Source organism: Montipora foliosa, chromosome 12 (assembly GCF_036669935.1).
Source record: "Montipora foliosa isolate CH-2021 chromosome 12, ASM3666993v2, whole genome shotgun sequence".
Taxonomy (NCBI): Eukaryota; Metazoa; Cnidaria; class Anthozoa; order Scleractinia; family Acroporidae; genus Montipora; species Montipora foliosa.
In genome coordinates, this window is record NC_090880.1 from 30,118,746 (window position 1) to 30,145,248 (window position 26,503).

At 38.7% G+C, this 26,503-nt stretch overlaps 2 protein-coding genes across 2 annotated transcripts; both read left to right on the forward strand.

The window, feature by feature from the left end:
* Nucleotides 1-13,531: 13,531 nt before the first annotated feature.
* On the forward strand, nucleotides 13,532-20,115 carry LOC137978985 (uncharacterized). The gene is made up of 3 exons (XM_068826122.1): nucleotides 13,532-13,598; nucleotides 19,033-19,094; nucleotides 19,203-20,115. The coding sequence occupies exons 2-3, from the start codon at nucleotides 19,052-19,054 to the stop codon at nucleotides 19,979-19,981; spliced, it is 822 nt and encodes a 273-aa protein (XP_068682223.1). The 5' UTR covers nucleotides 13,532-13,598; nucleotides 19,033-19,051; the 3' UTR covers nucleotides 19,982-20,115.
* Nucleotides 20,116-24,177: 4,062 nt separating this feature from the next.
* On the forward strand, nucleotides 24,178-26,474 carry LOC137979169 (alpha-1D adrenergic receptor-like). Its single transcript, XM_068826367.1, has one exon. It carries the CDS (start codon nucleotides 24,732-24,734, stop codon nucleotides 25,716-25,718), a length of 987 nt encoding a protein of 328 aa, XP_068682468.1. The 5' UTR covers nucleotides 24,178-24,731; the 3' UTR covers nucleotides 25,719-26,474.
* The last annotated feature ends 29 nt before the right edge of the window (nucleotides 26,475-26,503 follow it).

The window sequence follows — 26,503 nt, forward strand, 5'->3', positions numbered from 1 at the left end:
TTAAGGCCATTTAAGGCAATAACAATAATAACGAATAGGGAATTACATGTAATATATGGATCTCTGTATACCCAGCCCCTTATTCGCCACTTGCAGATGCCTTCTTCTTCAAACGATGCCACTACAAGAGCACAATAGTGGCCGGTTATTCTGTAGTTACTCCCTTGTCACCTCTATACCTACATGTACCTTCACTGGTTTCTCATGCACGAGGAGCCAGAGCGAGCTAAATTTTGGACTGGGCGCTTAATAAGATTACTCCTTTGACACTAGATTTCACTGAAAGGTCGGTTACACTTCAGAAGAAACCGCCTGGGAGATTATCTCGCTTTGGTCTCCCATTAATTGTCAATACCTCTGTCAATCCCACCCAAATAAAGTATCTTGATGACAAATCTTATTTCCATCAATTTGACCAAAATATAAATTATCCAATTTCTTTGATTGTCCAAGATAAGGCGGTTCTGTGGACTTGATCGCTTGGTTATTGTTCCGGATGTCCGGACAAATTTCGACTTCCCGACTGGGTTCTTTTGAGGCCAGAATCCCAGATGAAGGGTGGCAGACAATGATGATAAATCTGACAAAATTAAGTGGAACAGGAGTAAGTACACGAAGCTTGTAGCTATTTTAATTGACATTCTTGTGTATTTGGGAGGTGAGTGGGAGGAGTTGGGTTTTTGAGGTCTATGCACAATCACAATCCTTTCAGGTGAAACCTGGAATTACTTCTAAGCGATCTAAGTGCACAGAAAAAGCAAGTTAAAGCATGGCCTAAAAGTTGATGCCAAAGAGTATACAAAATTAAATTTACAGCTATGCTATTAATAATTAATTGTGTAGCATATACCTGAGGTATACAATCCTTAACTCACTGTCACACCATTTTACTTTGTAACCTCTTGGCTCACATATACCTTAGGTTATACAATCTGTTAACTCACTGTGTCACCAGTTCACTTTGTAACCTCTTGGGTAGCATATACCTGAGGTATACAATCCATAACTCACTGTGTCACCATTTCACTTTGTAACCTCTTGGGTAGCATATACCTGAGGTATACAATCCATAACTCACTGTGTCACCATTTCACTTTGTAACCTCTTGGGTAGCATATACCTGAGGTATACAATCCATGATTCACTGTGTCACCATTTCACTTTGTAACCCCTTGGGTAGCATATACCTGAGGTATACAATCCATAACTCACTGTGTCACCATTTCACTCTGTAACCTCTTGGGTAGCATATACCTGATGTATACAATCCATAACTCACTGTGTCACCATTTCACTCTGTAACCTCTTGGGTAGCATATACCTGAGGTATACAATCTATTAACTCACTGTGTCACCAGTTCACTTTGTAACCTCTTGGGTAGCATATACCTGAGGTTATACAATCTATTAACTCACTGTGTCACCATTTCACTTTGTAACCTCTTGGGTAGCATATACCTGAGGTATACAATCTACATTGTATAACTCACTGTGTCACCATTTCACTTTGTAACCTCTTGGGTAGCATATACCTGAGGTATACAATCCATGACTCACTGTGTCACCATTTCACTTTGTAACCTCTTGGGTAGCATATACCTGAGGTATACAATCCATAACTCACTGTGTCACCATTTCACTTTGTAACCTCTTGGGTAGCATATACCTGAGGTATACAATCCATGATTCACTGTGTCACCATTTCACTTTGTAACCCCTTGGGTAGCATATACCTGAGGTATACAATCCATAACTCACTGTGTCACCATTTCACTCTGTAACCTCTTGGGTAGCATATACCTGATGTATACAATCCATAACTCACTGTGTCACCATTTCACTCTGTAACCTCTTGGGTAGCATATACCTGAGGTATACAATCTATTAACTCACTGTGTCACCAGTTCACTTTGTAACCTCTTGGGTAGCATATACCTGAGGTTATACAATCTATTAACTCACTGTGTCACCATTTCACTTTGTAACCTCTTGGGTAGCATATACCTGAGGTATACAATCTACATTGTATAACTCACTGTGTCACCATTTCACTTTGTAACCTCTTGGGTAGCATATACCTGAGGTATACAATCCATGACTCGCTGTGTCACCATTTCACTTTGTAACCTCTTGGGTAGCATATACCTGAGGTATACAATCCATAACTCACTGTGTCACCATTTCACTTTGTAACCTCTTGGGTAGCATATACATGTACCTGAGGTATACAATCTATTAACTCACTGTGTCACCAGTTCACTTTGTAACCTCTTGGGTAGCATATACCTGAGGTTATACAATCTATTAACTCACTGTGTCACCATTTCACTTTGTAACCTCTTGGGTAGCATATACCTGAGGTATACAATCCATAACTCACTCTTTCACCATTTCACGTTGTAACCTCTTGGGTAGCATATACCTGAGGTATACAATCCATAACTCACTCTTTCACCATTTCACTTTGTAACCTCTTGGGTAGCATATACCTGAGGTATACAATCTATTAACTCACTGGGATTTTTATGTTTCCCATATTTTTTACACTGGATGTACAGTTGTAAGTACAACAAAGAAACAACTGACCACCTTAAAAGGCTGACAAAAATCAAATTTAGTTCAAGGGCACCGAATAATTGCTGACACTGTCGTTGTCATGCAGTTTATAACTATCTACATGTATACTGACTTTCATTCAATGGGTGCTTTTGGTGTTTCATATCATACCATTTAGGTTTATTTTCAGGCAACACAAGCTCAGTTAAAGAAAGTCACGGTAATGTTTGTACATGTACATTATTGAAAATTACTCCTTTTATGAATGAAACAATTTTCTGAACAAAATAGCTTTCAATGTCTACCTATAGAGAATTCTTTACAGAGAGACAAACAGTTGACATTGACAATTTTTATTGTTTAAATTGCATATCCTATATATTGCACATGTTTTATTGTCTTTTCATCAGAAGAGAAAGAGGGAAGGAGAATTCGAGTGCCCTTTTTTATAAGTTCTTCACTAGACCTAAAAGTTACTACGCCAAATCCTCATGAATGAGTTAATTTACAAGTGCAGTGTGTCCGAGAAAGAATATCTGTCGCAAATGTCCAGTATTTTGCTTGCGAATAGACATTGGGCCACCATATAAGTTGAAATTCTCGTCTACGCGACCACTCACCCTCTTCCCATTTAAGAAGACTTCTCGATCTGATCAGTGCTTGTCGTTCCCCAACGACTGCCAGCACGCTGCCCAACTAAAGCAGTTTTACACAATGTATCCTGCGCCGTCAAGCCAGTAAACGCGGAAGCTCATATCTTCTCATTGTGACGAAAATACATGTAGGCCCTCTCTTTTAGCGGTACTTCTGTTAGATTAAACAAATCCGCAAGTCTGGCAATATCGCATTTACTTTTGTTGTGAAATGAGGAGTTAAGCATTAAAGTAACTGCCTGGTGTGTGACATGATGACGAGAAAATAATATAAACAGACATGGAACGATACACATGAAGAATTAACTCTTTCGGTTCTACTGTTACTATTTTTATTCCTGTGTCATACTGCACTACGTGATCTCGATCTTAACAACTTTAATGAACAGTTACGGTGTTATTATTATTGACGTGTGGTTTGGGATCACGTTGCTTTTTCACACCTTCGTTCCTGGACTGTGAGAAAAATTATTCTAGGAATTTAACCTTGCGTTCAAATTTTTCTTGATGGGCCGCGCAAAAATTTGGCTGGCTCTGGCTCCTTGTGCAAACAATGTCACATGTTCAGTAATGTGAAGCCCTTTATATCAAGTCAAAAAAAGATTTAACCAATCAGTCAATAACTGCACAGCATATATTCGGCTGTATTCCACATTGCTTGTGCAGGGTGATATGTAACTATTTCCTATGACATGGTATACAAGCTTTCTCGCTTGTTACTTGTCACTTGCTTGTTTGCATGTACATGTATGTGAGCCGTAGTAAAAAAAATTCAGTTGTCTTGTGGGGTATTCCATAGTAGACTACTCAAAAGCATTTGCATTACTAGCATTTTTCATGAAACATTGATAAAGCTACCCGTAAAATTGACTGCTTGTAAGAGCACTTATTACCGCCTGCAAACGCTCAGAAGTCGCTTATCCTTTGCAGAACCTCCAACATTAACCAATTGCTTTACCGGTGTGAAAAAAAAAATTCAGGTGCCATACATGTTGCGCTGAAAACTAGGGAGAACCCTGTACATGTACTGTTATGTAGTAGAGCTAGCCATCTAAATATACCAATCATATTGTGATGCAGTTAATATTGCAATTTCTCCCACCAAAACCTCAAATTTTATTTGATGAGTACTTAACCCATTCATCCCTGAAGAGGCCCCCATTGACGAGTAAAATCGTCTGGCATTAGACAGAGTAAAATCTATAAGTGTAACTCTCAGGAGGGAGAGGGTTGTTAATCTAATAAGCCATTTCCGAGTTCATGTCTGCCTCCTCTTCAAAGCGAGTCTAAGTGCGAAGTTTTTCTCCTGAAAATTAGTTTTCATTCATATGTACATGTAGACCTAATTACCATCACAAAGACTTCGCACTTACATGTAGACTCACTTTGAAGAGGAAGCAGACAGGAACTCGGAAATAGCATATTCATAACAATACACTAAAAGCCATCTTGAGGAATTCTTATATTGCAAAACTTTTGTTTTAAGGGACAATTTTTGGCATGATTGCTCCACTGTTTTAATTGGATATGGGAAATCTCACAAGCTAGTGCTTTGAGTGCTTTATGCCCAGGCACCCTCAAAAAAAGATCAAATTTATGAGTGAAACACTAAATCAGACATTATCAATAAAAAAGTATGAAAAATTCAACAATAAATAATTATTATTGATTTTATTACATGTACAAAATGGTCAGTTTGGTAAGGTGGACACTTTGGGGTGTTGTCACAGGCTTCCATATAAGTTTGTAAGCCAGGGTGTCAACAAGGTATTCTAACGGGTCAAATTTCCACAGCTCCTACCATAACCATTATGTCAGGTCATGAAGCTGACCTGGTAGGGTTTTCATATGTCCATATTTTGTTTCAGGGCAATGTATTAGGTCTTTGGCAGCTAAAAAGGGCAGGTGGAGATTGTCTTGAATGGGGCTTTTCTAAAAGGTAGGTAACTGTTATTTAAGGAAACTCTTGTATTTTTAAAAGTACCATGGAAACACTACATACATGTACATTGCACAGAGACCAATGGGATAAATTGTTTTGTGCTCTCTTTCAAAGTGAGACTGTATGTAAATTTTGTGATGTCTATAAACATAATAAATATTAAAAATTTTATCATTGTGTAATACAATTCAGAAGTTTTCATTGGCCCTGCCATCCTGGTATATGAGCTAATATTCCATGCTCTACAAAATGATGGAAAGGGTACATGTCAGCTGAAAATATACAATATTATTACACAATAAAGTCAGTAGATTTCTCTCTATTTTGGGGGCATTTTCAATAAAACTATTATTATTGCGTTCAGGCTTGTTAAATATGAAATATCCAGTCGAGCATGGAAAACAAAGTTGCCCAACATATCCTAATAATGATAATGATAATGATAATAATAATAATAATAATTCGTGAAGCATAATTTAGCTTGTTATGTGGAGCCAAGCTAATAAGCAAAAGATCATTAGGATAATTTGTCATTTGTTTTGTTTGTTAGTTTGTAAATTTTTACTAAACTAATTGACTCCTGGGAGTTTACTATGTGTAATGCCAGATGATTTTCTGATAATTTTGTACTTTGCAACCACCTCATAGTCCATACCTTGTCACGGTGTGGTTGCTTGTGTACCTCAATGCCCCAGAGCTAGCCCAATGAGAAATTCAGCATAGGAAAGTGGTGTTTGTTGTTTTTGAGTAGAGGTCAGACTGAAACAGACTACATATATGTAATAGACAGAATACAGCCTTAAGCTGCTAGCTTAACCAGACCTGAAGTACATTGATCAGTTTCGATGTAATCTTTAAAAGTATCTATAATATTACCGTAAATTATTATTGCAAAACAGATTGCATTTTAAATAATTTCTTGTATGTGATAGTCTGTTTTTGACTTTTGTTATCAAAAGGCACAACCAGTCTCTTTTTCATCATTTTTATTTTACCCTAACGAGTTCTGTCTCTCTCGGGTAGTCAGTCCATTTTTTACTCTTGTTATCTGAAGGCAGAACCAATTTTGTAATAATTATTATTTTGTACTAATGAGTTCTGTCGGTCTTGGGTAGTCAGTCCAGTTTTGGACTGTTGTTATCTGAAGGCAGAACCAATTTTGTAATAATTATTATTTTGTACTAATGAGTTCTGTCTCTCTTGGGTAGTCAGTCCAGTTTGGACTGTTGTTATCTGAAGGCAGAACCAATTTTGTAATAATTATTATTTTGTACTAATGAGTTCTGTCTCTCTTGGGTAGTCAGTCCAGTTTGGACTGTTGTTATCTGAAGGCAGAACCAATTTTGTAATAATTATTATTTTGTGCTAATGAGTTCTGTCTCTCTTGGGTAGTCAGTCCAGTTTTGGACTGTTGTTATCTGAAGGCAGAACCAATTTTGTAATAACTATTATTTTGTACTAATGAGTTCTGTCTCTCTTGGGTAGTCAGTCCAGTTTTGGACTGTTGTTATCTGAAGGCAGAACCAATGTTGTAATAATTATTTTGTGCTAATGAGTTCTGTCTCTCTTGGGTAGTCAGTCCAGTTTGGACTGTTGTTATCTGAAAGCAGAACCAATGTTGTAATAATAATTATTTTGTACTAATGAGTTCTGTCTCTCTTGGGTAGTCAGTCCAGTTTTGGACTGTTGTTATCTGAAGGCAGAACCAATGTTGTAATAATTATTTTGTGCTAATGAGTTCTGTCTCTCTTGGGTAGTCAGTCCAGTTTGGACTGTTGTTATCTGAAAGCAGAACCAATGTTGTAATAATAATTATTTTGTGCTAATGAGTTCTGTCTCTCTTGGGTAGTCAGTCCAGTTTGGACTGTTGTTATCTGAAAGCAGAACCAATGTTGTAATAATAATTATTTTGCGCTAACGAGTTCTGCCTCTCTTGGGTAGTCAGTCCAGTTTGGACTGTTGTTATCTGAAGGCAGAACCAATTTTGTAATAATTATTATTTTGCGCTAACGAGTTCTGCCTCTCTTGGGTAGTCAGTCCAGTTTGGACTGTTGTTATCTGAAGGCAGAACCAATTTTGTAATAATTATTATTTTGTACTAATGAGTTCTGTCTCTCTTGGGTGGTCAGTCCAGTTTTGGACTGTTGTTATCTGAAGGCAGAACCAATTTTGTAATAATAATTATTAAATGCACTAATGAGTTCTGTCTCTCTTGGGTAGTCAGTCCAGTTTGGACTGTTGTTATCTGAAGGCAGACCCAATTTTGTAATATTATTATTTTGCACTAACGAGTTCTGTCTCTCTTGGGTAGTCAGTCCAGTTTGGACTGTTGTTATCTGAAGGCAGAACCAATTTTGTAATAATTATTATTTTGTACTAATGAGTTTTGTCTCTCTTGGGTAGTCAGTCCAGTTTTGGACTGTTGTTGAAGGCAGAACCAATTTTGTAATAATTATTATTTTGTACTAATGAGTTCTGTCTCTCTTGGGTAGTCAGTATAGTTTGGACTGTTGTTATCTGAAGGCAGAACCAGTTTTGTAAATAATTTTATAAATTATTATTATTTTGTACTAACGAGTTCTGTCTCTCTTGGGTAGTCAGCCTAGTTTTGGACTATTATTTTCTGAAGGTAGAACCAATTTTTGTAATCATTATTATTTTGTACCAACTGGTAATTCTGTCTCTCTTGGGTACTCAGTCAATTTTCTATGTACATGTATTTGTGTAACCTGAAGGAAAATCAGTTAACATTAATATCCTTAATTTTGTTTTCTTTGATACAGGGCCAATCTGCAGGAGATAATATAGTCAAATCTCTTAAAAGCTGGTGTCGAATCTTGATTGTGAAAGAGGAGAGCGAACCGTTGAAAACAATAGCTGATAATTATAGAAAAACAGTGGACCACCTTCCGTTCTATCAACATATATTCTCCTTACATGTTCTCCTCGACCAAGTCCCCAAATGATCAACCATTTGGGAGAAAAATAGTATTCGATATTCTAGACTTCCTACCCATGAGGACTGCAAATTCACTGAGAGTTGCTAAACGAGTAATTTTGGAGAATCCGGGCGGGTGTGTCAAAAATAAAATGAAGACCCCGGGACAAACGCCCTTCAATCTATGAACTCATCGCTGTGTTGGAATAGGAGAATGCCCTGGGATTACCAGGAAAAAATAGTATTAATGCACCGCTTTTGTTTTTCTTACAGTAGCTTACAGTTATCGCTAAGTCTTTTTCGTTCCATCAAGGACATTACTTGAAATGACATTGACATCCCGTACGAGACATCGAGATGTCTCGTACGGGGCGGGGCAAAGTCTCTGGAAAACGTTCCCTGAATGGCGTTTTGTGGATTTATGCTTCTCCCTTGTGACTTAAAAACCATGCAGTTAATTTGTCATAGTATACTAATTTGTAGTATTTTTCATCTGAACTTGCAGGTGGCACACCTCATACAGTTCGATGTAACTTGTAAATTCGGTCTAACCATGCAGTTAATTTGTCATAGTATACTGATTTGTTGTATTTTTCATCGGAACTGGCGGGTGGCACACCTCATACAGTTCGATGTAACTTGTAAATTCGGTCTAACCATGCAGTTAATTTGTCATGGTATACTAATTTGTAGTATTTTTCATCGGAACTGGCGGGTGGCGCACCTCATACAGTTCGATGTAACTTGTAAATTCGGTCTAAGCATGCAGATAATTTGTCATGGTATACTAATTTGTAGTATTTTTCATCGGAACTGGCGGGTGGCACACCTCATACAGTTTGATGTAACTTGTAAATTCGGTCTAACCATACAGTTAATTTGTCATAGTATACTAATTTGTAGTATTATTCATCGGAACTGGCGGATGGCACACCTCATACAGTTTGATGTAACTTGTAAATTCGGTCTAACCATGCAGTTAATTTGTCATAGTATACTAATTTGTAGTATTTTTCATCGGAACTGGCGGGTGGCGCACCTCATACAGTTCGATGTAACTTGTAAATTCGGTCTAAGCATGCAGATAATTTGTCATGGTATACTAATTTGTAGTATTTTTGATCGGAACTGGCGGGTGGCACACCTCATACAGTTTGATGTAACTTGTAAATTCGGTCTAACCATGCAGTTAATTTGTCATGGTATACTAATTTGTAGTATTTTTCATCGGAACTGGCGGGTGGCGCACCTCATACAGTTCGATGTAACTTGTAAATTCGGTCTAAGCATGCAGATAATTTGTCATGGTATACTAATTTGTAGTATTTTTGATCGGAACTGGCGGGTGGCACACCTCATACAGTTTGATGTAACTTGTAAATTCGGTCTAACCATACAGTTAATTTGTCATAGTATACTAATTTGTAGTATTATTCATCGGAACTGGCGGATGGCACACCTCATACAGTTTGATGTAACTTGTAAATTCGGTCTAACCATGCAGTTAATTTGTCATAGTATACTAATTTGTAGTATTTTTCATCGGAACTGGGTGGTGGCACACCTCATACAGTTCGATGTAACTTGTAAATTCGGTCTAACCATGCAGTTAATTTGTCATAGTATACTAATTTGTAGTATTTTTCATCGGAACTGGCGGGTGGCGCACCTCATACAGTTTGATGTAACTTGAAAAGTAGGTGTACCCATGCAGGTAATCCATGCGGTTAATTTGTTTTAGTATGCTGGTATTACCCAACTGAACTGGCAGGTGAACTGTAAACCCGGAGCTAAGCTGCACCCTGACCTTACCAGCTCAAATTTACGGAAAAACGTTTTTTGACAGAAAACAAAAGAAATCCAAAGTCTAGTCTTTAGAAGTCAATTTCATCCACTGTTCATCGAACGTTAACTCACTATTCACTAATATTGAAACGGAAAATACTTTAATGTAATTTTAGCACTTTAATGTAATGAACATCGTTTTTACCAACTTGGACATATGATTGATCTTTTTCTGGTATTTGTTGACAGGAATTTCTTAAACACAGTTTTGCCATAGATTTTTTTGCATTACAACAAGAACATGAGCGGAACGTTTGTAGCTTAGTACATGCAACTAGGCATAAAAGTGGATGCAAAGATGGAAAACTGGCCACCAGAGGCAGCCTTTTTCAGATCTTCCCGCAGATAAGCCGTGCCCATTTCTAACAACTTTATTTGTAATTGGGGTAACACAGGGGTTTCAATAGAAGCCGGTTACCGGCGGTATACCGCCGCCTGCTTTGCCTCACACCGCCGGCTAGTTTGCCTTTATTTTCACTAAAAATGCCATCATAAATTTGTCAAACTGCTGCCTTCAATGGGCTGTCATGGACGGCTATTTCAGAAGTTATTGAAACCCCTGGGTAACATAAGCCAGATTTTTATACTTATTTAATAATAATGAAATCCCTTGCATATATTTTATTCCTTATTTGATGAATTTGTATGGGTTATCAAATAGTGATGAGTGAATTTAGGGAATAATTTCACACATGCTTTGTCCGAAATCAAATAATTTCATAAACCTTAAGGCAAGAAAAAATATTTGATTTTGGACAAAACACAAGTGGAATTATTCCCAAGTTTCACGAGTATACATTGTACCATTTCATCAGCTATAAATCATGGTTGACAAATCGCATTCATAGGACGTGGGTTTTTTCGAAAGTGGACACCATTCTGGCACTGTAGAAAAAGTTGCCATGGCAACTCATGTTATTAATTGAATTATTTTATTGAACTTATTGCAAGAATTTTATGGTACACTTAGATTCTATTGAAAGTAATATAAACAAATGATTATTTTTAGATTTGAAATAAAAATTTATGCATTCACAAACTCTAGAACTTGTTCTTTTTTCTACGTAAAATCGACTAACCTTTCATCCATTTCACTTTTTATTAACATTTCCTGGCTTATGTCAGGTTTTAAATGCTATTATTTACAGAGATATTGTAAACATTTTGCCGAGATTTTGTGCACTAAAACACCAACATTTTACAAACATTTCACATACTTTACCCCTCCAGTTTTACAGACATTTTATTGACATTTCCTGCCTTCTGTCAGGTTTTAAATACTTAATTTACAGAGATACTGTGAACATTTTGCGGAGATTTTGTGCACTAAAACACCAACATTTTAAAAACATTTCACATACTTTTCCCCTCCAGTTTTTTGAGGGTTTTTGTAGACATTTTATAGACATTTCATGCATTCTTCTCACTCACTTTTTACAGAGATAACACTGACATTTTATATGGATGGATTTACAGGGATTTTTTCTCGTGTAAATTTTACAGAGAAAGTAAAGAGATTTTACAGACATTTTGTACTTATCGCATAAAATCTCTGTAAATTTTTCCTTCAATTTACATAGATTTTATTGAGATTTTGTACACATTTTATGTCATCGTAAGGACGAAAATGTGTTAAATTTTACAGACTTTTTATGGAGTTACAAAATCTCTGTAAGTGTGCAAATTTACAGAGATTGTAATTTACAAAGAAAATGTGGACATTTAACAGAGATTTTACCAACTTTTTTGAAGTCTGTAAATGGTTCAAGTTTTCCAGTGTTTTGCCGTTTTTTGACCATCTTAAAAGAAGCTTAACTATCAGATTAACATAAGGATATATAATAATGCTTCAAATAGTGATACTTCTCTTGAATGCAAAGATTATGTAAAGTTCCTGGGAGCGCTCATCGATAAAAACTTAACCGGTGGCTCAGTTGGTTGAGCACCGGGCTGGCATGCGGGAGGTCGTGAGTTCGAGGCTCTGGCCGGACCAACACTCAGGGTCTTTTGTAGAAAGTGCTGCCTTTGTAACTACATCCGCAAATTGTTAGACTTTCAAGTCTTCTCGGATAAGGACGATAAGCCGGAGGTCCCGTCTCACAAATAACTTCCATGTTCATTAGTTCCCTGTGGGACGTTAAAGAACCCACACACTATTCGAGAAGAGTAGGGGATGAAGTTCCCGGTGTTGTGGCTGTCCTCTGTGTGTATATGGGTGGGTGGGTATAGCAGGTCCACATCAGCTGAATAGCTGCCAAAACTTCAACCTGCTCAAACAAATAAATAACAAACAAACCTGAAAATATATCGATTATATTGCCTCAAACATTAGCAGAATTGTTGGAACTATCGTACGATCAAGACACTCTGTCCCTTTAAGTACTTTAATCCAAATTTACCGTTGTCTGATTTTTCCATATACTTACTATGGAATTGCTACCTGGGGCCAAGTTGCACAGGTTTTTTTTTTTGAGGAACATCTTTATCTTACAAAAACGAGCTCTTCGGCTAATGTTCTTTGCAGGTAATCAGAGATCTCATGCTATTCCTTTGTTTGTCTCCGCTATAACGTTTTACCCCTCAATATGCTTTATTTTGAAACAGTATGTTCTCTTATGCACGACATATCTAGCAATTCTGCGTCTCAGAAGATCTGTGATCTTTTTACCTGTTTATCCGACGTTCCTTCATATAACACTAGATTTTCTGATGTTGGCAACTCACTAGTATGTTACTAAATCAAGACTGAGTATTCGACTTAATTCGCTTTCCATTTTCGGAGCTAAGTTATACAATTGCCTGAAGCCTGATTTGCGTAAACTTAGGAAAAAACCTTTCAAAAACAAAATTCACCAATTTTTACTTGCGGTACTTGGTGATGAGGATGATTATGTTGATGTCTCAAAGTTAATCTAAAAAATTACCAGTTGTTATTAATCACACTCTAGCTATCATTATTACTTCTTTGTGTTTCATGTCCTCCTATAGGTTATTGCTCTATCTATGTAAATGCTAGCTATCTGTAAATGCATGTGTATATCCATTTTATTTTATTTTATTTATTTATTTACCTGATTTACTATTAATCTATTTTGCTAAATTTGATTGTAAGTTACACAGCCCGCCTCGATTAGCTTTGCTATATGCGGGTTGTGTATTTAAATTTAAATTGTTGAAATAAAATGATGATGATGATGATGATGATGATTTCTTAGACTAAGGAATCCGAATAGATCAAGTTATTCTAGCTAAGAAAAATATCGCTTTAGACAGACTTAAACACCATAAGGTACTTAAAATGCCTTTCTACAGCTTTTGGTTGATTTGACTCGTTGGGTTCCCCTGAGACATTTACGGACGACATAACAAATACTTAATGACTTTGTGATAATCGACAAATATTGAAAAAGAATTTGAAAAGTGCAAACACGACTTGTTTTTCGCAATAAGTGTTTAACAACATTCGTGGCATTCAAACCTTGTAAAGAAACGTTCTAGTGAGTTAAGTTTGTCGTGTCCGGGAACGTTTGAAAATTGTCACCCAAGGTGATCAATTGCCATCAAGTAAACATACATATACATATATCGCGCTTCACTGCGCAACCTCCCAAACACACATGACAAGCTAAGAGCCATAAGGACTGAGCCTCGAGTACTTTGTCTTGTAAGTATCTTCTTTATTTGACAGGCATCCTAAAAATTGATTTTGGGGAATGCAGACTTAAGCAATGAGACATCAGAGGCACCCAACGACAAGTTTCGGTAGATATCTGTTCGGTGCATGGAGGGTTATTCGCCTTAGGCTTTCGGCGTTGATTAAAGAGTGAACTCAGATTTTCTTAACTGAAACGTGGCCTGAAAGATTCGCAATGGGGAAATCATAGCCCCTGAGGTTTACGGAAAGGTCGTATTTGCTGTTTTGGCAGTCAGCTAGCATTTTCGGAAAGAAAATAGTTCCCTAGAAAGTTCGTGGAAAGTCCATTTCAGCTAGTATTGTCAGCAAAGGAAGATTTTGTTCCCTAACATTTTCGATTAATTAAAATTTCAGCTAAGGAATCCGAATGATATCAAGTTTTTCTAGCTAACGAAAATATCACTTTAAACAGACTATTAGACTGCGAGCAGTCCCTTCATAAATCAGTCGAGCGGTCCGCTTTTCTGAGGCAGTCGTGTTTTGTTACGCACACAAATAAAATGACCGAAGTAGGCTTGGGAAGAGAAGTGTACACTTCCGGTATTTCATTTGTTTGCTTGACAAAACACGACTTCGTCATAAAAGCGGGCCACTTGACTGATTTATGAAGGGACTGCTCGCCGTCTATTTAAACACCATAAGGTACTTTAAAATGCCTTTCTACAGCTTTTGGTTGATTTGGCTCGTTGGGTTCCCCTGAGACATTTACGGACGACCTAACAAATACTTAATGACTTTGTGATAATCGACAAATATTGAAAAAGAATTCGAAAAGTGCAAACACGACTTGTTCTTCCCAATAATTGTTTAACAACATTCGTGGCATTCAAACCTTATAAAGAAGCGTTCTAGTGAGACAGGATTGTAGCGTCCGGGAACGTTCGAAAATTGTCTAAAGTAACAATAAATTACGAATTGAAAATGGCTATCTTAGAAGCTGGCTACGCGGTACGCGGAAGGTACTCAATTCAAGATGGAAGGCTATATTAGATGCTGGCCACGCGGTTACGCGGTACGCAGTGAGATAATCAGTTCGAGCGCTTAGGCTTAATCAGTAAACGAGTGCTATTTTCTTCACACGAACTCGTGAAAAGTGTAGTTAACCGAACCGTAAAATGAAAGCTTAATTAGATGTTAAAAGAGAGTTAAGGCCTAATCAAAATTCACAATCGATCACTGCTTAATTCGCGAGTCACGAATATATATATATATATATATATTAGTTGGGTTTCAAGTGAAGTTATAGGCTCCCCTACCTTGTCACCTTGAAAGAAAATTTCCCGGGAGGCCCACGTAAATCACCTCTTCGATGGCTGTATTGCCAGCATGGTTGTCCTGGTGGTGTAGTGGTGATCACACCCAACTAGTAATGGGGGGACGTGGGTTCAAATCCCGCTCAGGGCAAATTTTCTTTCAAACATTTATTCAGTTAAAAATATGATTATTTGGGGTGTGCATTGTCAGGGTTTCTCTCCTACACTTTCTCTAAAATTAAAATTAGCCTGTATCCTTCTAGGATCCTTCCTTGTCATCCGCTAAGTTGACTACGGTCGTGCATCATTAACTTGATCCTTAGTTGGGTTTCAAGTGAAGTTATAGGCTCCCCTACCTTGTCACCTTGAAAGAAAATTTCCCGGGAGGCCCACGCCTTAACCACGTAAATCACCTCTTCGATGGCTGTGTTGCCAGCATGGTTGTCCTGGTGGTGTAGTGGTGATCACACCCGACTAGTAATGGGGGGACGTGGGTTCAAATCCCGCTCAGGGCAAATTTTCCTTCAAACATTTATTCAGTTAAAAATATGATTATTTGGGGCGTGTATTGTCAGGGTTTCTCTCCTACACTTTCTCTCTCTCTTTCTCTATATATATATATATATAAAACTCCTCAAGAATAAAACTCCTCAAGAGTGAGGCTTCAAACCTTACGAAACAGGCCTGTAGGGCAATTATCGTGTAGCTATGTTTTAATTCTCACAGCCCTCTATAGTTACGCTCTACCTATGTATTGAGCACTCTAACTGGCTCGATCGCCACCTCTTTTTGATTATGATGATTATACAAAATCGCGCGCTCTCATTGGCTCGCTATCTCGGATTATATATATATATATATATATAGTATAAATACACAGGTCATTATTTCAAAAAAGAGAAAGAAAAAAAAATTCAACGCGAAATCATCTTTACTTACAGTGGCAAAACGACTACTGGCAGCCATTTTGTCCGTCGAGGTGATTATCGGCTGATAATCCGAGATAGCGAGCCAATGAGAGCGCGCGATTTTGTATAATCATCATAATCAAAAAGAGGTGGCGATCGAGCCAGTTAGAGTGCTCAATACATAGGTAGAGCGTAACTATAATACGATAATTGCCCTACAGGCCTGTTTCGTAAGGTTTGAAGCCTCACTCTTGAGGAGTTTTATTCACACTGCTGCGCACTTATTTTTATATCACAAACACTACGTAAATTTACATACATCTTGGTTTTTATGAGCTAAGGTAATTGTTCTGTTGTAGCGCCTTCTCTCGGTGCCTGCATGATGATACTAACTCGTTTCTTTTGTTCAATGTACATCGCTCCGGTTCACAGATAATGACAACTTTCTCGTGCAAGCATAAATTACAACGTTTAGTTGAACTGCTGTACGGTTTAGCGCGGCAAACAATTTGCCATGTAATTTCATGCTCTATGTTGTCTGTCGATTAATTGCTTTACATTGCTCGTACAGCTATAACAGATTTTAATAGTATTCCGGTTGAAAACCTTGTTCAGGGTGTGGCCCCGAGAAAAACACATGTCACACTCTTACTGAATAGGGGGTCGAACCAAAGGATGTTGCGTTCTCGGTTTCTCCTATGGCCGGTCCTGGGGGGTCAAATTTCAGCTTGTAATTGTAGTCACTCTCGTTCAGAACTCAGGTCTGGTAGGGTGGTGCTTCACGGTCGAATGGATCTTTCATCCGACGAAATGGACCATAGGCGTCTATTGATCCCTGCTGGAATATTTTTCACGACGGAGGGGAGGGGGGAGGGGGGTTGCTTTCTTTGTTGACGTATAGAAGGCTGGCGTTAGGTTTAGTATAAGGCCTATAGGCGTTGTCGTTGAGATCAAGCGTGACGTCCAGGAAGTCTAAGTTTTTGTTGACTTCGATTGTGATATTGAGGCCATGCTCTTTGAATACAAGGCAAATGTCATTGTTGATCCTTTTGTTCCCTCTGGGCGTGGCGTTTGAGACCGCTAGGCCGTCGTCCCTATACAAGCCTATCTTGCCCCCACACTTGGTCTTGAGCTGTGATAGCAAAAAGCAGCCTATAAGCTCGCACGTTTCAGCGCCGTCAAAGCTGCCCATTGTGACGTCGAAGATGCTGGCCTGGCACTTTTCTTTTCCCATGATTGCTGCTTGTGAGTGAGAAGGGATTTTTTAGCTTAGATGACAATATTCCTTTCCTCTGCCTGTGATGTTGTGGTAAGCAGACGCAAGGTCCAACGCAATATTCAACAACTCCTCACTAATCGATGGATAAAATTCCACAATGTCAAAGCAGATGAAGCTGTGCTGTTTTTTGTTGTGGATTTTCTTGAACCAGTCGATAACAGATGAAGGGTTTTTCCACTGATTTATTGCGGTGGCTGCAATTATTTTGGCGTTAACCCTGTCCAAAATTTGCCTGCTTATTTTTCCTACCTCAGATTTGGTTGGGTTAATTAGTCGGCAGGAAGGTTTATTTGCAAAGTTCGGCTTATGATCTTTTAGGGTAATGAACGCTTCTCTCTTCGCTGTAAGCAACCATCACCCCCCCCCCCCCCCCTCCCCTCCGTCGTGAAAAATATTCCAGTAGGAATCAATAAACTCCTATCGTCCATTTCGTCGGATGAAAGATCCTTTCGACCGTGAAGCACCACCCTACCAGAACTGAGTTCTGGACGAGAGTGACTACAATTACAGGCTGAAATTTGACCCCCCAGGACCGGCCATAGGAGAAACCGAGAACGCAACACCCTCTGGTTCAACCCCCAATTCAGTAAGAGTGTTAGCACCAACATCGGGAAGAAATTCTTAGCATTCGTGGACATGTGGTTTCCTCGGGGCCACACCCTGAACGAGAGTTTCAACCGGAATACTATTAAAATCAGTTATAGCTGTACGAGCAATGTAATTTCATGACACTCAACAATCTTCGCACTAGTAAGTCGTTGCAATAAAGAAATACTGTTGGCTTCCCAAATAAACTTCATTTTTCACTATAGAGACAAAACAGATCTTTTTCTGAAGTTAAAAACTAGGCTACCTATTAATCATTTGTCAAAAAGAAAAAATTTCCTCGCGTGTCACATTTCAACCCACGTATGCAAATTTGTTAGGCTCGAATATTACACAACATGATGAATTCACGGAGGCCGAAATTTTTCACAAAAACCTTCTCCAGCCAAACATTTATTGAAACAAACAACATATTTGCTATTAGGCCATCCCCCCTTTTTTCGTTTAGCGTCGAATGCGTTTCCTGATATTGGGTCGGTCAATTACCCGAAGACTGTTAAGAGTTGAGTACAAATAAATACAAATAGCCAGACAACAGAGATCACAGATCCACTTAAGGTATTCGATTCCTTCTCAGTCTGTGTTAAACCCATAAGTTACCAGATATTTTCCATTTGGTTTCAGTGTTGTACAGGCATAACACCACCCTTGGCAAAATATTAGAAATGCAGTTCACTGTGATTACAACGGGCGAAAGATTGTTGTCGAAGTCCATTACTAGTCGCTTTTTAAGATTCCAGATACTAATTTTTCGCCGCCTGTCTTCTTTATCCAATTGACGTTCCATTCTTGAGCTCCATAAAGGTATATTTTGTTTAAAGACCCACCAAAACGCCATTTGCGTTTCAACGACTTCGACGCCATTGCAGGTTAATTAAATATTCTCCTGTGTCCACCAGAAAGATCTACGCATTTCCACCACTCCCTTGAACCTAACAAAATAAGTGCAAAGACTCTATGCACAAAGACACCACTTAGCAGGGGAGTGACTGGAAGACTTTTACCGACACCGTCGGAATAAAAAAACAAAAAAGAAAAAACAAAGAAAAGGGACTACTTTTCTCTGGTTGCGAATCATTTAGGTGATGTTTTAGTAAAGAAATCCGTAGCTGTTTGGCAACGTAGAACCGAAATTCTTAGAACAGTATGACTCTTTCGAACACATATTTCACCCAAGATCATCGTTGGGTGCCCCTAAATAGTTTCGCACTTTGTGCACGATATTCAGCGTTAGTCATTGCATGGATGATGCACAGAACGTTTTTGCCAAATATATAGTCTGCTTTAATTCACAAGATAAGTCAGTTGGATTAGCCTTCCATTCGTTTCCAATATTCTTTTTTTTTTTTTTCGTATAGGATTCAACCTCCTCAAGTTATGGAAAAAGAAAATCAACAAAGCGTTCGCTTCGGGAAAGCTGGTAAGTGAAGAGTCATTCCATCAAATTACTGAATACACAGAGAAGAATTTCATAATGACCAAGTGCTTCGTTGCGCTATCAATGGCAAATAACTTTTTTTTTCTCCAGATCATTATCGCTCAGTTGCCAAAGATTATGACAACTTCTACCAAGCACGTCACGAGGCCATGGTACCGGTTCTTTTGAAATATTTTGATGATGTTGAACCCGACCATGTTGTCGTCGATATTGGCAGTGGAACTGGGTTCTTTGGAGAGAGGATTTTTGAGGCGCGGCAACTAAAAAATGCGATTTGGTGCGTGGATCCCAGCCCTGAAATGCAAGCAGTAGCCAAGCAAAGAAAAGGAGTTTATGCCGTGACAAAAACAGCGGAGGAGTTTGTAGCCGATTTTAAATTCGACCAGCTCTTTGATAAGGTGTCAATTATTAATTCTTTTCATCATTTTAGTCGGCCTATCGAGGTCCTTAAGGGTTTAAGAGCCCATTTGAAACCAAGTGGTGAGGTTTTGGTCGTACTCGACGATTCATCCACAGGCAGTGGGCTCCCGCACTTCACTAAAGCAGAGGAAAAATTCCGAGATGCCTTTCAACAATGCACTAAGGAGCGCATTTCCGCAGTTTTTCGGCAGGCAGATTTTAAAGTTGAAATCTCGGAGGAAAAGATCATGTGGATCGTAAAGAAATCCCTGTGGTATGAAATGCTTCGTGGTCGTTTCTACAGCACATTACGTGAGCTTTCTGACGAGGAAATAGAAGATGGCATCGTTGAGTTGGAAATGGGGAAGTTCAAGAGTTTGAGCCCTCATGACGACGTTCGAATTCCCTTTCCATTTCATGTTTTTAGAGCCACTAAACCAGCGGCTAAGAGCACGGAACCCACACCATGAGAACCCGCGAAGGCACCAGCAAAGTGGCCACTAAAATATCTTCAAAACAAGTTAGTTCCTATCTCCTACTGAACCAGCGACTTAAAAAATGTAGACCACATCGTCATAAAACTCTGCTTTCGTGCAATTAGATTTCCGTGAATTGACGAAGGCCGTTTGCAATGGTTTAATGGTTGCATGTGAAACAAACGTAGCGGTCACTATAGAAAGTGTTAAAGAAAAGGTTCAAAAGTGCTCCAAATAATAATCTAGTGTGCTTTTTTACATGCATCAGGGCAAGTGCAAGGGTGGCACAGTCGGCCTTGGTGCATAAGGTCCTGAGTTCGATCCCCGGATCTCACATATCCTTGTTTCGACTTCTTCCTTTCAGTGTAGCCTAAGTAGCTTTAAATACCCTTAAAACGGAGCACTGATGGAAAGAGGAGGGTAAAATGAGCGCACCATCGGCTTCCTGGGAGAGTGACTCTCTAGAGAGTAAAGGAACTTCCGACGTTAAATAACGTGTACCTTTACTGGTGAATAACCAGCCACTAATGACGTAAAATTCACATGAGTTGTATACCGTTCCCAGAAACTGAAGAATTCTTAGTTTTTCAAGTCCTTATCTTAGCAAAGGAACACAAACCGAAAGAAAGAAGAAAAGAGGGTAGGGGGAGTGATTTAAAAGGAAGGTGAGAAATATGAAGATTTTAAGGTGATTAAAAAGTAAATTTGGAGATTCAAAATTAATGGACGAACACCAAATAGTCCGCCCTCAACCTGACGTGCTCCGGCGTTGTAGTGGACTGTCCGGGGTGTTCGAGTATGCCTTCTTTTCCCTTTCTAATTTCTTCATAAAATCACTTCTTATTTCATTAACATCCCAGGGCCCGGTTGTTCGAAAGCCGATTAACTTAATCCAGGATTAGTGTAAACTTTTTTTTCATGTTTTCAACTTTTTGGTGAGAATTTCTTTCGTTTACTTTTGCTTTACAAGATTGACTTCTTCTAATGTAAAGTTTTGCCAAATATCAGCGTTGAACAGCATTTAGGAGAAGAGAAATAAACTCCTTGGTTAATTTTTAATCTGCGATTAGCGTTAATCGGCTTTTGAACAACCGGGCCCAGGTTTACTGCTTCCTTAAGGGGGCAGAACGGTTAAATGCCTTGTTTTTCCTGTTTTCAGCACTTTTTCTTAATATAAAAACCTCGCCAAGATTTCACTTTGGCTCAACAAGTTCAGAGTCCTTGGCGCAGATTGGCGCAGATTGTTTTGAAGGGATAAAAGTTGGGGGGGGGGAGGGGGCGGACTGTGGAAAAATAATGGAAAATTGGAAAATATTGGATTTGAGCTGGGTTGAAAATTAAAATTAAAAGTGAATAATTAATAGACAAAGACCAGATAGCCCGCTACTACAACAAGGTGCCCCTGATCCCTTTAGCGGACTAACTGAACTATGTATGTATGCATTTCTACCCTTCTACCTTCCTTTCTCAATTCACCCTATTTTCCCAAAACTCCAACCGTAATCATGCACCCTTAATCCCTCCTAATATATTCCTCTATATCGCATTTACATGGAAACTAACACTTCAATATAGATACAAGTTAAAACGCTTCTTTTAAAATGTTTATATAACAATTAAAAAAAATGAAACGTAGCTTGAGCAAAATGCTCCCCCCTACCCCCCTCACGGGGAAGAGTTAACAGGAGAAGAGTCTCCGCAGAGTCCCACCCTCACCGGTCCACCCGCACGAGGGAGCTCTGGGACGTGTTCGACGCGAATAACTTTATATGAGTTGAAAAGCTCTTTGCGTCCCTTGACTGTTTGAGAACGTTGTGCATAATAGATTAAAATCTTATGTTGAATCAAATGGACTTCTGTGTGGCTTTCGTGAGAACATGTCAACTCAGCATGCAAATGTGGATATTGTTAATTTGATTCAAAGGAATATGGATAACAAATTATTCACTTGTGGTGTTTTCCTTGACTTTAAAAAGGCTTTTGATTCTGTGGATTATTCAATTCTCCTGAGTAAGCTATCTCAAAATGATTGGTTTTCATCCTACTTAAATGGCCGTGTTCAAACTACTCAAATTGATAGTCAAATTTCATCTAAAACAAATATGCTAACAGGGGTCCCACAAGACTCGGTTCTAGGCCCTCTACTTTTCTTGATCTATATTAATGACATTTATAATTCTTCTGAGAAGCTTTTTTATTTATTTATTTGCTGATGATACAAACCTGTTGTATGCTGACAAGGATTTGAAATCAATAGAAAGTGTAATCAACATCGAATTGCAGAAAGTCTGTGGCTGGTTAATTAACCCTTTGGCTACTAGAGATTTGGCCGAAAAACTGGGGATTTTTTGGTCACTGTCGTACTGTTTAAGAGCTAAATCTCCCTACAAACCCGTTTCCAGGTTGTACACTCCGCGGCCTTTTCAGCCAGGTGCAAAATAAGCGCTTGCAAAGTTCGGGCATGCGCAGAAAACAAAATAACGACAGTTTTTGGGTTTAAAAGTAGCAAAATACTTTCGACTTTCACTTTTTGCTTTCTCTCCTTCCCTCTCTTTTCGCTTTCTTGGCCTCATATTTTTTTTTAACTTGCTGGGCATTTGGTAGGCTTTATTTTGGTGGGAAGAGTTTCTGAGAAACCTTTCATCATCTTAAAATTAGGTGCTCAGAAAGGTAGGTGGGTAATGGAGCAAGCTTTTCATGGAGATTTTCAGGTCAGTGTTACATGGTTTTTTTGGCCGTTTCTCCAGTTTCCTTGACTGAATTGTGCTCATTCTGGTAATTTTGAAAGATCTCTTCTCCCTGCACAAGTTAGTGAACAAAGCTGTTCCTGACCGTTAAAAGTGATGACGTCACAAGGGGTAGATGGGACCGTGGATAAAGCTGGACGTATTTTGCCAGATAGTAATCAAAGGGTTAAATGTTTTTAGACCATCATAAAAGAAGCTTTTAACTACCAGATTAACATAAGGATATATAATAATGCTTCAAATAGTGATACTTCTCTTGAATGCGAAGATTATGTAAAGTTCCTGGGAGTGCTCATCGATAAAATCTTAACCTGGAAATATATCGCTTAATGTTGGAATTATTGCACGGTTAAAATACAAGTAAATACGCTTTGCTTTGCGTGGTACAAGTATAAGTATAAATTTTAGGGGTCCAAGAGCGGGCAGCTTTAATAGACAGGAGGCGTTTATTCTCTTAACTTATTTTAACCAACTCTACAAAACTGTATAGAGTATGCTTTCCGCCAAAAACGTTTTTATGTTAACAGAATTTCGATTGCGGGCTGACGGCTTTTGCACTCGATGGCTTCTAATTTAATTTTTTTTCTCTTTTGCTACAATCAAGAGTGTGCTTTAACGAATGCGACTCGTTTTCATATTATAACCAAACGCTGAAGTCCAGAATCCTTACTGGTTTTCTAGCTGCGTCTAAATCGAACTCCCTTACCGTCGAAGTTTGCGGAAAAGGAAAACGCGAAGTGGGTCCGTGTCATTCGGATGCGACGCCAACGACGTGCTTTGCAACCAAAGACGCAACAAGTGACGGTAGTTCAATATGGATAACATCGAACAAAAGCGCCATCAATGACGTCATCATTGACGTCAAATGTAATTATTAGTTGCAATAAGTGACTGAACAAAAGCAGTGAGCAGTTTTGAGATATAACACATGAGGACGTTTCCCATCTGTTTGTAGTCAGGCTGTGAAGTAAATCGAGGCAGTCGGACCAGGGAAAAGTTTTTTTTTCGTTTGAATTGCTGACGCCGATGACAAGCGCATTCTTTCTTTTCAATAAACAATATACAATACAAGAAGCATTTCAAAATTGACATTTCAATTGGTCCGAAACGTGCATTTTGCATATTGGCAGAGCTATATTGCTTTGCATGGTTCATGAAACTTCATTAGAGTGACAAGGAAAGCAAGTGTATTGACACAATAATGATTCCCTTTTCAAGATTCTTTTCAACAGTTTTTGTCGGTTTAAGCGCCGTGAAAAAAAAAACAATATATCTTTGTAATCTTTTATGAAGGAGAGGCCACGAAAAAAACAAACATGCCATTGAGGTTGATTTGTTTGTTTAAATGTCACAAGAAGGCGGATATTGTTGCTCTAATTTGTTCGCTCTACATATTGGGCTCGTACCTCAGGGTCTTCAATCACAATCACATCCAAATATGTCATTTCCGTGTTTATTTTTTCTGCGTTTTTTTCCTTTCAGTTTCCTCAACATTGTAAATCATTGCAGTGAACTAAAAGGATCTACTACATGACCTTTATATATCTGATTAAGTACATTTACGCTTTGAAAAACGTTTTTGGAAACTGTGTCATTGAGTTTTTGAAAGTTTTCTGTTTTTTTTTTATTTATTTGACATGCTTGTTTACATTAAGAAACGTAAAATTTCCTTTCACTTCTGAACAACATTTTGCGGAAAAGGAAATTGAGGAAGTTGTGATTTTAGCACAGTTTTGGCAGCAAACAAGAAAGCCGCACGATCCAGCGTATAAAATGTCGTTCAGTCCATTTGTAACAGAGCCACAAAGTAAACAGACCGCATCGTTTGAGTGAAGGATTCACCTTTATGTCACAATCAGAGCGGAAGTCAAGCGCATCAAATAAGCTTGCGTCAGAAATTACAAAAAAAGAGGGTGTACTTGTTTATGTTGGGTTGTAGCCAATTTTGAGCTCGAATATAAGGTTATAGCTTGCCGTAGAAGGTGTGTTTGAGAACGATGTCCATTCTTCCGCTTCCTAGGAACAATTCGGATTTTCTAATGAACTCTACGAATGATACACCCACAAGCAAGATGGGCGGTAGTGACTGCCATTTGCTGTCCATGGGAAATATCTACGGCATGATGGTTGTAAATATCTTGTCAGCCGTCGTTGGCTCGGTAGGCAACGTGTTGCTGATTTGCTCCGTTTCCAAGACTCTCAGACTTCAAACAATTTCGAATTTTTTACTTGTTAGTATGGCGGTAGCCGATGTGCTGGTTACAGCGCTGGCGCAGCCTCTGTTTTCGGTCTTCCTTGGTTTTCAAATCGATGGCCAGTGCAGGGGAACTGTGTTACAGTTTTTCCGTCTCATTGCCAACATGTCGTGTTCGGCGTCTGTTCTTCACTTGTGCCTCATCAGCATCGATCGCTGCCTGATTATTCTCCATTCACATCACAAATCTATTCGCACGAAAACCCGTCTCAAATTGGCCCTCCTGATCGCATGGGCATTGCCTATCATATATGGTGTCCTACGCTTGACTATCAGTAAAAAGGGGACTTCGCATTTTACAGTTATTGCTGTTGGCCTCTGCTACGTCGCTATCATCTCATGCTACACTTTAATCATCTTAAAAGTCAAAAAACACATCTCTGATCAATCGATTGAACGTCGTTTAGCGGCAACCATGGCCATAGTGGTTGTAATTTTCACGGTTTGTTGGTTTCCTCTTCTATATTTGCGTTCTGCCTTTGCGGAGGAAAACTTTGGGGTGGCTTACAACTGGGCACGTACTCTGGCCTTGAGCAATTCGTCAATGAATCCGTGGATTTATTGCTTAAGGATCGCTGAGTTTCCCGAAGCTTACAGAAGATTGCTGCGGTGTAAATGTAGCGATGGAACGAGTGAGGGACACGAAATGAACACTGTAACGCGTGTGAGTAACTTGGACCTTAGTCAGCAGAAAAATGCAAGTGTTATAACTCCAAATAGTACAGCGTAATTCGATCAATATCACCCTTGACCCAGCAAATTGGATAAACTACGACAACACGAAAGTATTAGTAGTTTTAATGCTCACATTGCCTTTGGCTGACACGTACGCATATCAAGCAACGTAATTTAGAGACATTTAGCATTGCGTCCACATGGCAACGGCAAACGGGAAACAGCACGCGGCTGCTTGTCACAAAACCAGGAAAATTCTCTTCTCCCACCAACAGACAAAGAAATGAGCTAAAATCAACATTTCTTTGAGGTTTGGGAAAATGCAGCTTTCAGCTTGACTTTCTGTTTGCCGTAAACAGGATAAATTTCTCTATTATCTTGTGTGCTTCGACAAGCTGCTCAGGCTGTTAAAACGCAAAAAGCACACTGTGGGCTTATTAAATATTCTTCCTCTTTCTTTTTCGACATAAAAGAAACCAGAATCGCAGACAGGAAGCCTTTAAGATTCCTACTTATTTGAAGGAACTTTATACCGGTATTTTGGTGTTAGTCGTTGACCTCTCAGTGAACTTTTTGTGAGATATCTCGTGACGTACTTTTCTTTTTGGCTTTTGTAGCTATTGTTTGTTAATTAATCTTTGCATGCAGGAGATCAAAAGAATTTTGTTTTTATACTGCGCATTTTGTCACGCAAGTTTATTTAACAGATGTAAGCGAACGATTATAATAACAATGAAATATTATTTGAAAAATGATTTATGTATTTTGCTCGCGAAATGCGAATAAACAAAACGTCAAATCGGATACAAAAAATGAGTTATCGTTGAGTGCCATCCCACG